Source organism: Tamandua tetradactyla, chromosome 11 (genome assembly GCF_023851605.1).
Source record: "Tamandua tetradactyla isolate mTamTet1 chromosome 11, mTamTet1.pri, whole genome shotgun sequence".
Taxonomy (NCBI): Eukaryota; Metazoa; Chordata; class Mammalia; order Pilosa; family Myrmecophagidae; genus Tamandua; species Tamandua tetradactyla.
Genome location: NC_135337.1, coordinates 70,351,889 through 70,368,047, shown reverse-complemented (window position 1 = coordinate 70,368,047; position 16,159 = coordinate 70,351,889). Strand labels below are relative to the sequence as shown.

At 44.7% G+C, this 16,159-nt stretch overlaps 1 protein-coding gene across 1 annotated transcript in view; it reads left to right on the top strand.

Annotated features, from left to right (window-relative positions):
* The first annotated feature begins 7,351 nt into the window (after positions 1 to 7,351).
* Positions 7,352 to 16,159, top strand: part of SFT2D1 (SFT2 domain containing 1) — a 39,260-nt gene continuing 30,452 nt past the window's right edge. Inside the window, exon 1 of the mRNA XM_077120822.1 lies at positions 7,352 to 7,492. Within this exon, the coding sequence (XP_076976937.1) occupies positions 7,430 to 7,492 (63 nt within the window). The 5' untranslated portion in view covers positions 7,352 to 7,429. The remainder of the gene's footprint in view (positions 7,493 to 16,159) is intronic.

Here is a 16,159-nt window from a genome sequence, read left to right as displayed (position 1 = left end):
TAATGCACAGTGGCAAAATTTAAGAGGAGGATATTTTCTACAAGAGCAGATATGTTGGGGTAAGAGTCTTTAAACCACACACAATTAAGTGGCTTATACAGTTCAGCAAATGAGAACCAAGTGGGGTGGCGAGGCAGATGGGGCAGCATTGCCTATTTAATCCTCACACAACAAAGATGCTGGATCTTTTCTTCACTAATGGATGGATTGTCTAAGAGTACCCTATGGTAGAATAAGTGCCTGGTTTGTTTCAGCCATCTGAGTACTTGACTGTACTTGCCAGATCTCACTACCTTCAAAGAAAGAGTTGTGGAAATACAGGTGACACTGTGGGGGCTGATCTAAATCCGTGTTTCCCTCTCGCTTATTTAGACAAATGGGAGCAGCCAGCAGACGCTCAGGGCTTGCATCCCCCTGGCCGCACTCTCTCCTTTACCTTTGCTCACTACTCCTCTTCTTTGTAGAGGATTCCAGTTGCTCCCCAAGTGTGGTGGTTTGAGGTTGTGTGTGCCCCAGAAAGGCATGTTCTTAAATTTAATACATTCCTGTGGGTTTGGGCCCATTGCAAGGACCTTTTGATAAGGCTACTTCAATTAAGGTGTGGCCCACCTCGTTCAGGACGATCTTTTTTTTTTTTCACATTTTTTAATAAATTTTATTTTTATTGAGGTGAAATTCACATAATGTAAAATTCACTATGGCAAAATATACAATTCAGTGGCATTACATTCAGAATACTGCGAAACCATCACCTCTATCAAGTTTGAAAATATTCTCATCACCCAAAAAGAATACTCCACGTAACTGAAGCAATTACTCTTCATTCCTGCCTCCTCCCAGCCCCCAGGCAGCTACCAACCTGTCCCTATAGATCCATCCATTCCAGACACTTTATACAAATGGAATCATGTAATATGTGACCTGTTATGTCAGGCTTCTTTCACTCGACATTATGCTTTCTTGGTTCACCCATGTTATAGCATGCATCAGAACTTTGTTCCTTTTATAGCTAAATAATATAGAATGTTTCATCTTATGTATATACCAATCTTGCTTTTCCACTTATCTGTTAATGCACATTTGGGTTGTTTCCATTTTTTGGCTATTATGAATAATGCTGCTAAAGACATTGGTTTAAAGGTATCAGCTTGAGTTCCAGCTTTCAATTCTTTTCACTATATACCTAGGAATGGAATTGCCAAGACTTATGGCAATTTTTTTATTATTAATTTTAAAAAAATTACAGGAAAGAAACACAAACATTCTTAGTATATGCTCATTCTGTTCTACATATATAATCAGTAATTCACAATATCATCACATAGTTGCATATTCATCATCATGATCATTTCTTAGAACATTTGCATCAATTCAGAAAAAGAAATAAAAAGACAACCGAAAAACAAAATGGAAACAGAAAACAAAAAAATTTTACATACCATACCCCTTACCCCTCCCTTTTATTGATCACTGGCATTTCAAACTAAATTTATTTTAACCTTTGTTTCCCCTATTATTTATTTTTATTCCATATGTTCTACTCGTCTGCTGACAAGGTAGATAAAAGGAGCACCAGACACAAGGTTTTCACAATCACACAGTCACATTGTGAAAGCTCTGTCATTCAATCATCCTCAAGAATCATGGCTACTGCAACACAGTCAGGACGGACCTTAATCCTCTTTCTGGAGTCCTTTATAAAAGGAATGAAGAGAGAGAGAGGGAGAAAGCCACAGAAACAAGAAGCTGGAAGCAGTGGAAGTTGGAAGAGAAGGGGAGGCAGGGGGCTGGGCTGCTCAGGGCCGGGGAGGGCTGCAGGGTGGTCTCGAGAGCAGGGAGACCGGCAGTGACAGAGGCTGACAGGAAGGGCCAATTTAACTTCTTCTGGGGGTGGAGGGCACCAATACTTTATTTGAAGGAATGGGGAAATGAAGGAACTTGGCGGATGTTTTGATTCTACTTATAGAAGGGAAAAAGGTCAACCCATTGTGTACTCATGGCCTGGTCACCCACGAGGTCCCTTTGGGGCTCTGGTGACACTGGCTGAAGGCTGAGCTCGGCCAAGCCCAGAATCTGCAGATTGGTTACACGGTCACCCGACTCGTTGAGGGCTCTCAACTGCACCTTCAGGCCATACCCTCAATAGAGTCCACCCTGGGTCGTGTCCATCAGTGGCCAGTTCATGCCATTCCACTGGTGGCTGGGTCCCCCCTTTTGTCAAGGGTCAAGTACACTCTGTCGCATTCCTCCCGCTCTCTCAGGCCTTCTTCCTGGAGGAAGAGTCGGCTACCTCATGGTTTCTGCAGCTTCCTCAGTTTCTCAGCAAGACCCCTTCCTCCGGAAAGGGGAGAAGGGAATAGTTGGCAAAGTTCTTTAAAGCCATGTTGTTAAACGGTCAGACTAGTAGGAACTCAACAGGTAAAAGGGCCCGCACTCCTCCTCGCCTGCGTGTCTGTCCTGCCAGCAAGAGCAGTCCCTTCCGGGGAAGGAGCACTCAACAAAGACGGTTCATTAATTAGCACCAAGGTTTGTTTTCTCACCTGCAATTAACGCTCTTCGTGTCTAGATTCTCTCCTAGGATCTAGCTAGTCTGTTGTCCATTTACTCATTCCCAAAGCGTCTGCTGAGCGTCTGTCATTAGCCGGGCTCTGATGGGATCTGATCCTGAACAAGACAGGCTGGTGGCGGCCAACTGACCACATTAATAGAGCAACTGATGGGATCGACTCTGACAGTAAACAGAACATGGGGCAGGGTCCCTAGCCGGGACTCAAGAGGTCCAGGAAGTCTTCCCAGAAGAGGTGATGTGTAAGGCAAGACCTCGAAGTCCAGTGGGAGATGCCAAGAAAGGGGGATCAGGAGGCATTTAGGGGAAGGGAGTCAAGGTGTACTGCAGGAGCCCAATTTCCAGCCATGGTTACCCTGTGTACAAAACCTGTCAGTGGGTCCATGGACTTCACAGGCCCCGGGTAGGGCAATCTGGCTAAATACATGAGTTTCAACATGTGTGCGTGTGTACATGTGTGCGTATGTGTGCGTGTGTGCGTGTGCATACATGCACGCTCATATGCATATGTTGGGGAAAGAAAGGAAGTGGTGATACATGAGGCTGGAGAGATAAGCTAAATGCAGATTATGAGTGATTTTCTATATTACGCTAAATTTTGGGCTTTTAGCAGAGGACAATGGGGGAGCGGGGAGGGTGGTCATTAAAGGTTTTTAAAAGGTCTTTGAGCCAAGGAGTGAGATGAACAGATCTGCATTTTAAAATTCCCTCCCTAGCCAGGGTGTGGAGCATGGTTTGGGCTGGGGTGGGGGCTGCGGCAGACTGGAAGTATTAACTAGAGCTCCTATTTGCAGGTTACATGTCTTGCATCTACTGTAATTGTTAGATCATTTAATTCATTACCTGCAAGCCTGCCCTTCCTCAGGGCTGGGATTCTCTCTCAACCATCTCAGCGGCCCTACTGAACTGAATAGAGGTTGGAGGAGGTGATATCTTTAGGTTCTTCCTGGACTGCTGAAATCTCCACCCATCTGGCTTCCATGTTAACGGCTGATTTTGTTTCTCTGGCTGTTATCAACAGTAGACACATGGTAGCAGACATAACAGAAAAGAATTAAGGTATCTGGAAAAACAGTAAGTACTAAAGTATAGTGCTGTGTTTTTCTAAACGTTTGTAGTATCTCTTTTGATTTCAGTCATATATCTTCTAAGCAATTTTCCCTAATTTCTTCTTTCTAACCACACCTTAACAACAGGTGCTCATTCTCTCTCGCCGGTGTCTGCCTCTTTTCCTCCTGGTCCTTTTTAACTGTGGTGACAGACCTGGCAATTTCACAAGGCTTTCTAGGGCTTTTAGACCTTGAGGAAGAAAAGCTATTGTGTTGCTTTTCCTACCAAGATTTGCTATCTGGGGTGGACCATGGTGGCTCAGCAGGTAAGAATGCTTGCCTGCCATCCCAGAGGACCCGGGTTTGATTCCCGGTGCCTGCCCATGTAAAAAAAAAAAAAAAAAAAAAGATTTGCTATCTGCCCAGAGAACTGATGAAGACAAGCTTATTATTATTATCAGGTGTGTCCCACACTTGTGGGTTCTGCACCATTTCGAATGCATTTCTAACTGCTCAGGTTCAATCGCAAGTGTAATTTCCTACTTGTGGTCATTTGGAAGCTTTTTGACCCCAAAAGACCATGTTCTTAAAGCTCGTCCATTCCTGCAGGTATAGACCTATTGTGGGCGGGACCTTTTCATTAGGTTATTTCAGTCGAGGTGCCCCAGTGGGTCTTAGTAGTCTTTCTGGGGTCCTTTGTAAGTGATGAAATTCAGAGAAAGAGATGGAGAAAGCCCCAGAAGCAAGGGGCTAACGGCAGCGAAGAGGAAGGAAAGAGGAGGGAGAGGCCAGCAGGTTTCCACCACATGCCTGAACATGGGACAGGGGCCCAGAGAGCATCCTGGTGATGCCTTGATTTGGACATTTGGACATTTTCCCAGCCTCAGAACTGTAAGCGTGTAAGTTAATAAACTCCTGCTGGAAAAGCCAACCCAGTTCTGGTACATTGCATTTTGGCAGCCTTAGCAAACTAAAACACTATCTAAATTGTCAAGTAAGAGTGTGTGTTTGGCTCATTCAACGTTTTCCACCAAGTAGCATATGGAATCTGCTGGAATAGGAAATTTTTAACTGCTGCTGTCAAGTTTCTATATTATCTTCATTTCAAAATGCTTAAAATGCCACATAGCAGAAAGGCTCCCATATACTTTCATTATATTTGGTAAGAAGTCCCTCTCAGCTGGGGGCAAAGGGATGGCGGGTTGAGTGGGGTCCTCTAGGCAGGTTCCTGGGGTGGAAGGCAGGGAACCCACCTCAGGTCCGGGCTTCTCGAGGCTGGGCTGGACCTGGGCTTGCCTGGGAGAAGGGCCATTTTCTCTCCACTCCTAAAGCCCAGCTTGGGGCGGCCTTTCCATCCCCAGCTGGGGCCTGGGCAGCCTCTCGCACATTTGTCTCCCTGCAGGTGGCCTGGGGGACTCCAGGTGTGGAGAGCACACAATGCTGCAGCCTAGCGAAAAAGAAAGCTGTTTGGGCTTTTTACTTCTTAAGCCCTACAAACCAAGCTCAGTTTCCTGAAAAGGAAAAGGAGTGAAAACTCGACTGGGGTAGGGGAGATGCAGTTTCAAACTCCTTTGCCTCTCCCCACTTGAAACCACCTTGCATTTTGGGTCTGGTCCCTGCATGGGGGGGGCGAGGGGGTGCTTTGAGGTTGGGAAACCAGCTCCGGATTTCCATAAGACTACACAGTGGTTCCTGGGAATAGGGAGGAAAACAGGGATCCAGAGCAGAAAGGCTATGCGATGAGACAATAATGACGATTATGATCATGGAAACCAAAATTGATTCAGCACTTGCAGGTATTTCATTTCATCTCGTCCTCGTGATAACCCTTCATGGAGGGGCTTGCTGTCATCTGGATTTTCACATGAGAAAAGGCAAACAGATCAGGTTGATTTGTCCCGAATCCTGCAGCCCTCAAACAGTGAAGCCAGATTTCTAACTGGTCAGTCTGATTCTTCCTCATTATGTTATCTCCCAAAATGAACTTTGTGCAGCACTTTTCAGGAAACTGAGCTTGGTTTGTAGGGCTTAAGAAGTAAAAAGCCCAAACAGCTTTCTTAAACCTTGGATATTATTTTCTAAGTAAAGATTCTTACACCATGTAGAGGTTGAAAGATCAAATTAAACGTACAAAATTGCCCTTTTCAGTTTACAAGTGGTTGGATATGGGCAGTCTGACAATGCTCATATTTTGGGATTTCAATCCCAAATATCTTTGGAGAGCGTTTTTGCTCCATCAGCACTACAGGCATCTGTTTATTTTGCACCTTTTTCCATGTGAGAAACTAAAGTTACTATTATTCAAAAGGAAAATCTTCATTTTGAAGAAAAGAACACAAAAAAGGAAAATCTTGAAATACTTACATACTCTGTTATTAAATATAAGCATAGAGGTTTATTATTTTACAGATGTTTACCTATTTCCTAAGCTTTTTAAGCTAATGACAAAAGGCTAAGATTTCCCTCTTTAGTACCAACAGGCCATGCGTGAGTATTTTCTGCTTGAAGGATGGTGAGCTTTGGACTGCTCAATCGGAGGAAGTGTATTGCCAGCTCTTCTTGGGGCCTTCTAGTAACTGACATGTAACTGAAAAGAGGTATAATCCAATTTCAAGGCAGTAGGATGTTCTTGTGAGGTTCACCTTTTAATTGTCAAAGATTTTTAGGAAGGAATAGGTGATATAATTTTTTTTTAATTAGACATTTCCACTCCAGTGCCATCAAAACTGAAAGAGAAATCTACCACTTACTGACCTGAGAGTAGTATCTTTATGGAAAGCGCCAAGATTCCCTGTATTCCATACTGTACAGGCAGCCCCAGTTCTAACCTCCCTTTTCTTAACATGGCAGAGGACAGAGAAAGAAACGTCACTACCCATTTGCTAGCGTTCACCCCGCACTGACCAGCGAACAGTAAACCCTTGCTCAAGGGTTTGCACTCCTTATGCAAAACTGGAAAGATGGGTTGGATTAGCTATTCCAAATTCCTGGCTGGAAGGTAGTCTGAGTAAATTAATTCCTTTTTAAAAAATGTTTGTCACAAAATTTATATTTTGACTAGCGCATTTCCTAATATAACTTATGTGGACAGCTTAATTGAACACCATGGTATATGGAACCTTGCGTAGGGCATGAGATTTTTGTAGGTTTGTCCAGAGTGATGCCCGAATAAATCTCAAAGTGACTTGACCAGTGAATAACAAAGTATCTGCAAAGTCCCCTTCCGGGAATGGTGAGAAAGGGGAAAATTCAACTTCCCCAAGTGGAGAATTTCTGATATTCTCACAAGCAGTGCGGTCAACCAAAGCAATAGGCTGAGCCCCCAATCTCACTGGCCAGCACCCCCTCCAGTCTCCTTCCCGACCCCTTCCAGCAGCCCCTCCGGCCTCTTTTCGGCCTCGTCCAGCAGCCGTCCAGCAGCCCCTCCAGCCTCCTGCCAGCCCCCGTCCAGCAGCCCCTCCGGCCCCCGTCCAGCACCCACTTCCTTCCTGCCCCCGTCCAGCACCCCCTTGTCTCCTTCGCCCCACGACCAGCCCCAATGTCGGCCCCCTTCCAGCACCCCCGTCCCGAGACCGCAGCCATACTCCCCTCCCGACGCCCTCCAGCACTCAGGTCGCCAACTCCCCCAGCCCCACGTCCGGGCGCCCCAGAGAGGAGAGACCCGTGCGCACAGCCCCGCCACAGACACCGGGCTGGGCGAGGCAGGACTTCCGCTCGTCCCTCGGGGTTTCCGGTCCTGCGTTTCCGGGAGCGCGCGCGAGCTCCGCTAGGGCTTGGAGGGGAAGCAGCCGCCACCGCGGCCGGGGCAGAGGCCATGGATAACCTGCGGCGGGTCCTGAGCGGCCAGGACGACGAGGAGCGGGGCCTGACCGCGCAGGTAGTGACCCCACGTGTCCCGGCTGCAGGAGGACACCCCGGGGCGGGGTGAGGGGTGGCTTGGGCGACCGCATCAGCGTTCAGCTCAGAGGGTGCACCTCGGGGGAGCGTTTGGGGAACTTAGGATTTTACGGAGTTCGCGGTACCTCACGTGTACACGCCCCGCTCCCAGTTTGCTCCCAGTTCTGACTCTTAGGCAACCCCTTTGCTGCCTGTCGCCCCCCTCTTCAGTGACCCCTCTGCCCCACACTGCCCTCGCCGGCCTGCGCTCGGCGTCCTGGCCGGGCAGCGCATAGCTGTCCCGCCGGGTTCATCCTGCGAGCTGGGATGAGCCGCAGTCTCAGGTTTGTGGCTCCGTTTGCTCCTGAAGGTAAGTGAAGGGGTCTGCAAAAGTGTGTCCCTTGTAAGTGAGGAGATCAGAGGAAAAAACGAACATTGAGAAGTGAAATAGTAGAATGCAAAGTTGTCTTGTTAAAGCAGTGAGTAAGAGATTAAAAAAGAAAGCCTTGTCTCTGCTTTGCCCATGAAAATTGAAAAGGGTTACTTCCTGCAGTAAGAGGGTTAAAAATAGAGGAGTTGAACCGGAACTGCTTTTTTGTTAGTTGCTTGCTAACAAATTTTTGTTTGTCCCCTTTCTTTTCCCAGCTTCCTTCCTTGACATCACAGTTACTCAGTAGGTATTGTTGGCAGGGTTCTGGGCTAGGCCTGAGAGTTCAGAGTTTATAGGAGGAGTATCTGGTCTGGTCAGCATGACCACTACTTTCACAGGTCATAATAATAATTCAAAAACCCATAAATAGTAATATCAGAAATGTCAATAAAGCTGTACATGGTTTACCCAACTTATTTACCATTTATTGAACCACTGTTATGTGCCCCGCTTTATACTCTAGTTCTGTGCTGTCTAGTACAATAATTATAGCCACATGTAGTTACTTGAATTTAAGTTTGTAAAAGTAAATAAAATTTAAAATTCAGCTCCTTAGTCACACTAGCCACATTTCAGGTGTTCAGTAGCCACGTGGTTATGGCTGCTCTACTGGACAGTGCCTATCTGGGACATTTTCATTGCAGGAAATTCTGTTGGACGTGCTGCTCTAAACCTTGGGAATGTGAAAGTGATAGTCACTTCTCTTGAACCCACTGTCCAGAGGGGAGATAGCTATGTAGAGAAGTATCTAATGAAAAATTGAACTGACTGATATGAACAAGTGCTATGAGCCCAGAGGAGGTGATCATTCATTGATTCAGCATATATTTCGGTATTTTCATATGTGTAACACTATTCAAGATGCTGGTGCTATAAGAGTGACCAAAACAAAGACCTTGTTTTGGGGGAAACAGGTAAGAACAAGTAAGTATATCAGGCAGCAATAGGGGCAGTGGAGGAAGTCAGAGCAGGTTGAGGAGACTGGTTTATTATATGGGATGACCAGGGCAGGCCCCACTGTTAGGGTGATATGTGAGCATAGAGCTGAAAAACCTCAGATTATCTGGGTGAGTTATGCAGTCACGAGCCTCCTGGGCAGTGGGACCAGCAGGTATAAAGCCCTGAGAATGGAGTGTACTCAGCTCTTCAAGAACAGCAAGGAGGCCAGAGCGGCTGGAGCAGAGGGAGAGAGAGGGTTCTAGTTTGCTAGCTGCTGGAATGCAACACACCAGAGACGGATTGGCTTTTAATTAAAGGGAATTTATCTTGTTCTTCAGAGGAAAGGCAGCTTACTTTCAACTGAGGTTCTTTCTTACGTGGAAAGGCACAGGGTGCCATCTCTCCAGGCCCCTGGGTTCCAACGATGTTTCCCGGGGTGATTTCTTTGTGTATCTCCAAAGATCTGGCCTGAGCTGCGAGTGCTGAGATGAGGTATGCTGAGCTGCTTGGGCTGTGCTACGTTGCGCTCTCTCATTTAAGCACCAACCAATTAAGTCAAACATCATTCATTGCAGCAGGCACGCCTCTTAGCCGAATGCAGATAAAATGAGCAACAGATGAGGTTCACCTACCATTGGCTCATGTCCACAGCAACAGAACTAGGTGCCTTCACCTGGCCAAGTTGACAACTGAATCTGACTACCACAGAGAGAAAGGGGAAAGAATGACTTCGGCTGCTCTGCAGAGAATGGACAGTCGGAGCAAGGGTGGAAGCCCAGAGACTGGTTCGGAGACTGTTGTCATCCTAGTAAGAGGTGACTGTGGCCTGAGTCAGGGTGATGGAAGTGATTATGTATCTTTTTTTAAGTGGTCAGGTTCTATAAATTGCGTGAGCTCTTGATGGGTTGAAGGTATAAGAGCCAGAGGAAACAAGGATGCCTCCGTGACTTGAGCAGCTAGAAAGATGACCTTGCCATGAACTGAGATGGGAAGGCTGTGGCAGAACCGGGTGGGGGAAGAGAATTGTATCTGTTTTGGATAGTAAGTCTGAGATGCCAGTTGGCGTCCAAGTGAAGATGTCAAGAATCATATGATTCCACAGTTCATGGGAGGGAATGTGATGAGGTGGATAAGATCACTAAGAGATTGTTTGCAGATGGAAAAGAGATAAAGTTCAAGATTTGAATCTGGAGATTAGGAGGTTAAGCAGGAACCAACAAAGAAAGCTGAGAGGAGTGGCCAGTGTGGAAGAGGAAAACCACGAGAAAGGATGTCCTAGAAAGTAAGAGAAGAAAGCGTTTCAAGAAGTCGGGGAGGGGATGAGGGTGGCGTAATATCAAATACTATAGATAGATCTCATAAGCCAAGAACAGATGTTACAATTATATTTATCATTGGATGTTATTGGTGTTCAGTGAGGGTGAAAGTCTGAGTGAAATGGATGAGTTGAGAATTGAAGGAGAGAAAGTGGAGATGGAAAATAAAGAAGCCCCATTTGAGATGGTCTAGAAAAGGGGAAACCTGCTACAGGCAAGAGAGGGGATATGGTTGCTAGTGTGACATTCAGGAGTGACTGGGAAGTGGTGGGATCTGGAGCCCCAGTGCGGGGCTGGCCTTCGATTAGGAGTAGATGGTTAGTTCAGGCTGGCTCGTGGGAGGAAAGGCAGAGGCTGCATTCAGGACACTGACACAGATGTGTGGTTGAGGCATGTGGGAATATGATTCCTTAAATGTTCTCAGTGAAATAGGTTACTAACTGAAAGTTTGAAGGGGATGGATTTTGGAAGTTCAAGGAGATGGTGTGTAAAGAGGTGCTTTTGAAGGGTAGAAGCGGGAATGGACTGGAAAATACAGTAGAATTGTGAACAATACTAAGATCCTCAAGTTAGCACCCATGAATTTAAGGTGAAAGTCAGCATATTTTCTGCTTTTTCTCCTACCTCTTTCAGCAGCAAGAATGCAGGGTGCAGGGTAGACAGAGAGTTGGATTTAACCAGGGTTTGGATTTTATAGGATAAATTAATACATTGGAAGGCCAGAAGTTGAGAATGTACACGAGGATTTTATATAAGATGGCCATGAAACTTAAGATGGTGAGGAGAGAAGAGAGGGTATTATGGAGGGGGTCCACAGGAGTGGAGAGATAGTGAAGAGGGGATAGGATCAGTGGGTTGGGTTTGGCAAGGTAGGTGAGTGAGGATTTTGAAAGAAAGAAGTTGATGACTAGAAAGTGGGATACTTTGGATTGAGAGTATGGTGCATCTGTTGTTAAAGATTGTGGGGTTTGGTGGCTGCAGTAAGGTGGAGAATAGGATCGTTGGAGGAGAGAAGGTCAAGGCTCTGAGAGTCTAGAGTTTGGGAAGGATTGTTTGCATCCAGAGTGAAATCATCCAGAGTTATGACAGGAGTGGTGGAGAGATCACAGTGAGCCAGATGCAAAGACCTTTGAGGCATGAGAAGTGTCACACAGGAGTTGGCAAATGACTGCAGAAAGGAGTAGCAGGTGTGGGAGTGATGGCATGAGTTCGAAAGGAGGAGGTAGGAGGGATTGGAAGCAGCAGTAAAGAGAAGGAGAGCACCTACCCCGCCTTTTGACCATCAGCATAGTAGTTATGGGAGAGAGAACAGATATAACTTGAGAGGTTGCAGGGTAAAACCAAATTCCAGACAGCAAGAAGGTGAGAGGAATCATCAAAGAAGAGGTGGCTGTAGGGGATTTTGCTAATGGAAGTCTTTTGGTGTCTAGGGATGCCTGGGGCAAGGGATCATATGAAAGTCCCGCAGACCTGAACTGTGGGAGAATGTTCTGGGAGTGCTGAGCTTCGCGACAACAAGATGTAACAGGGACAAAGGACATGATTGGTTCTTGGCAGGAACGGTTTCCTAGGTAGATGGAGGAGCTGTGGAGGCAGTGAGAGTTGGGACTGGGGATGGGCGAGAGCACCCCAGGCTCTGGGCTTCTCCATCTCCTCTTGAGATGGTTTGTAAGCCAGAGGAGAGGCTTGGTAGCCAGAGTTCTGGGGCACCTCCTTAGGAGATGCATGGCCTGGAAGGAATTCCAGTAGAGAGAGGCCTGAGCCAGGCCTGAAGAAATTAGATCATGTTACCCCCTGAAAAAATCCCTGAGGGACTTTGTCTACATGATTTAGCTTCTACCCACCTTCATTTGTACCCCCTCCCCCAAGTTTACTGTGCTCCGGTAATCTTTCTCATACTCAGTCTAAGCAATTTTTTTCTGTCTGTGGGAACTTGGTGGTTGCTTCCTTTGTTTTTGGAATGCCCTCTTTTCAAGACTCGAGTCTTCATGTTCTTTATGTCTACATTGGGTTACCTGTTTATTTTCTTCTTTAGAACTAAAACCCGTTCTGTAATTACTTTTGTGTTTATTTGTTGCCTGTTTCCCCCATTTGAATATAAGCTCCAAAAGGGCTGAGATCTTGTCTGTCTTGTTTCCTACCATTTATCTAGACCCTACTAAGTACTTGGTATATAATTAGCTGTTTATAAATGCTTGTTGAACAAACTAGTGAATGACTGAGTTTGAATTTGGACAGTCACTGAGGAGAGGGGATGTGCTTGGGCCAAGATGTGTGAACATTTCACAAAGGTCTCTATTTGCAACCCTACCGATTTTATTTAACAAAATTAAGTAATCTGTCTTGAAACTACTCTTACCTGGATTGTCTTATCACTGTGACTTTAAGAGGCACAATTGATTATAATATGTCCCGAGTTAATATGGGGCTTTAAAATACCCCTGAAATTTAAAATACTCATGACAGACTAGAAGAGAAATATTTGCAACATATGTAACTGCATAGGATTAACATCCTTAATATATAAAGAACTCTTAAAAATTAACAAATTGAACACTAAAAGCGAAAAATAAGAACAAGAATAGATCATATGTTTTTAAAAATATGCAGATAGTAACTGAAAAATAATCAGTTTCACTCATGTAGTAGTCACGTTTCTCTAGAGAAACAGAACCAACAGGCGCTATCTGTAAATATGAGATTTATAAAAGTGTCTCATGCAACTGTGGGGATATAAGAGTCCAGAATCTGTAGAAAGGCCACGAGCTGGCATCTCCAGTGAAGATTCTCAATGAACTGCACAAGAGAGGCTGGCTGGCTGAAGTGGAAAAGAAATTATTCTCTCTTCCTAATTCCCCTTAAAAGCCTTCGAATGAGTAGATTAAGTGCATCTCATTGCAAGGCATTCCCCTTAGCTGACTGCAAATGTTATCAGCCATGAATGCAACCAACATGCTCATGATTTAAGTCCGTGAAATGTCCTCACAACAACAGATAGGCCAGTGCTTGCTTGGCCAGACAACTGGGCACAGTGAACGTGTCATCTTGGCCAAGATGACACATGAACCTAATCATCACAACTCATAAAGATAAAAATTAAAACAACAATGTGATTCCTCATTTTTGGCTAAGATGAAATTACTGTGGAGATGGTAAGGGACATTCCTGTTCCTGTGCTGCATAATGGTGTTGTGAATTGTATGATGTTTCTGGAAGGTATTTTGAACAAAGTTGTTAAAATTATGTGTAAAATTGCTTATCTCAGCATTATTTATTTTATCAGAATATGAAGCTGCTTAAGTGTCTAATGAGGTTGGTTAAGTCCACAGATTGTAGTTTTGGCAGAACCATACCCCGAGTATGTGTCTATTCCAGTTAGAACAAATCTTTGCCCTTTCCATGATGAAAGTGGTCCAATATAATCATGCTGTCACCAAGTACCAGGCTGTTAGCTCAGGGAATGGTACCATATTGGGAACTGAGTGTGGGTCTCTGCTACTGGCAGATTGGGCACTCAGCAATGGCTACAGCCAGATTGGCCATGGTGAGTGGAAGTCCATGTTACTGAGCCCATGCATAACTATCCCTATCACCAATACGACTTTGTTCATGAGCCCATTGTGTAATGGCAGGATTGGCCATGGAAAGTTGCCAACTGGTATCTACAGAATGGGTCAACCTATCCACTTGAGCTTTAAAATCTTCCTCTGGTGAACATTCACTTGGGACACAAATATCCTCATGGTTTTTGCTCATTCAGAAAGGGCTATCCACATACCTCATCCCCACACCTCTTTGTCGGCAGCTTTCCAATCACATTCCTTCTGTTTCCCTGACCATCCAGCCAAACCATTGGTGACAGCCCAAGGATCAGTATACAAGTGCACCTCTGGCCATTTCTCCTTCTAAGGAAAATGAACAACCAGGTGCACTGTTCAAAATTCCACCCATTGGAGGATTTCCCTTATAACTATCCTTTAGGGATATCCCAGAAAGGAGCTGTAGTGCTGCAGCTGTCCAGTTTTGGGTGGTACCTACTATCACGTAGACTCTTCTGTAAATCAGGCCCAAGTTTTCTCTTCCTCAGTAAGGAATTGGCCAAGAGGCCATAGCTGTGAGATTGGAAAGAAAAGGTAATGTTGTGGGAGAGGGGGCCATGGACATTTGGGCCACTTCCTCAGGTAACTTGTGCCTTCAGGACCTTCCTGAGCCCTGTCTCTTACATACATTCCATTTTATCATGGAGTGCTGCTGTGCTCGCCCAACGTTATGACTAGGTGGGTCAGACAACACCCAGCTCATGGTGGGTAACTAAGATCTCATGGTAACTTGGTGGCCCACGGTTAAGCTTTTGGTCTGCTGTGGCCCAGTAGCAGGCCTAAAGCTGTTTCTTAAAAGGAGAGTAATTATCTGTGGAGGATTGTAAGGCGTTGCTCCAGAACCTTAGTCTGTGCTGTTATTCTTCTATAGAGGCCTGCCAAAGGCTCCAGACAGCATCTCTGTTTGCCACTGACACTTCCAGCACAGTTGGATCTGCTGTTGCCATGATAGTGCTGATGGTTTCCTTTTGAATATAGCTCAAAGCATGCAATAGCAGTTTCCCCCCTGTACCCTGGACAACACTCTGTACAAGGATCATATCTTTGAAGTCATTCTTGTGAGAACTAATTCATATTTCTAGTGTTAATCAGCAGAACTCCTAGGTCTATACAACCTCTTTCAATATTGTTCATCTTCAATATGGTAAAATTTTTTATAGACCCACTAGAGAACCAACTTCACTTCTATTCCCTTACATTGGAGTTCAACCTCATTAGCTAATAGTTTACCCATTTCTAGCTTCTATGTATCTCTAAGTCCCCTGTATTCTATATTATAAGCCTCTGGTTGTACTTTTAGGCTGGTCATAAAAGTGGAATCATACATTATCTATCCTTTTGTGTCTGGCTAACTTCACTCAGCATTATGTCCTCAAGGCTCATCTGCTTTGTAATGTGCTTCAGAACGTCATTTTGTCTTACTGCTGCATGATATTCCATTGTGTATATATACCACATTTTGTTGATTCACTCATGTATTGACGGGAATTTGGTTTGTGTCCATCTTTTGGTGATTGTGAATAATTCTGCTATGAACATTGGTGTGCAAATGTCTGTTTGTGTCATTGCTCTCAGCGCTTCTGGGTATATATCAAGTAATGCTATTGCTGGGTCATAGACCAACTCTATATGTAGTTTCCTAAGGAACCGCTAAACAGTCTTCCGTAGTGGCTGCACCATTATGCATTCCCTCCAGCAGTACATAAGTGTCCCAGTTTCTCCACATCCTCTCCAACATTTATAGTTTCCTGTTTGTTTAATAGCAGCTATTCTTATTGGTGTGAGGTGGTATCTCATTGTAGTCTTGATCTGCATTTCCCTAATAGCCAGTGAAAACGAGCATCTCTTAATATGCTTTTGAGCCATCTGTATTTGCTCTTCAGAAAAATGCCTATTCATATCTTTAGCCCATTTTATAATTGGGTTGTTTGTTCTTGTGTTGTTGAGTTGTATGATTTCTTTGTATATACAGGAAATCAGTCCTTTGTCTGATATGTGGAACTATACATTTTTTTTTTTTTTGGAGAGTGACTTTTTTTTTTAACTATAGCTCAGATGCAGCTTCATTCAGTGTTTTAACATAATTACATTACAATTAGGTAGTATTGTGCTGTCCATTTTTGAGTTTTTGTATCTAGTCCTGTTGCACAGTCTGTATCCCTTCAGCTCCAATTACCCATTATTTTACCCTGTTTCTAACTCCTGATGGTCTCTGTTACCAATGACATATTCCAAGTTTATTCTCTAATATCAGTTCACATCAGTGGGACCATACAGTATTTGTCCTTTAGTTTTTGGCTAGTCTCACTCAGCATAATGTTCTCTAGGTCCATCCATGTTATTCCATGCTTCATAAGTTTATTCTGTCTTAAAGCTGCATAGTA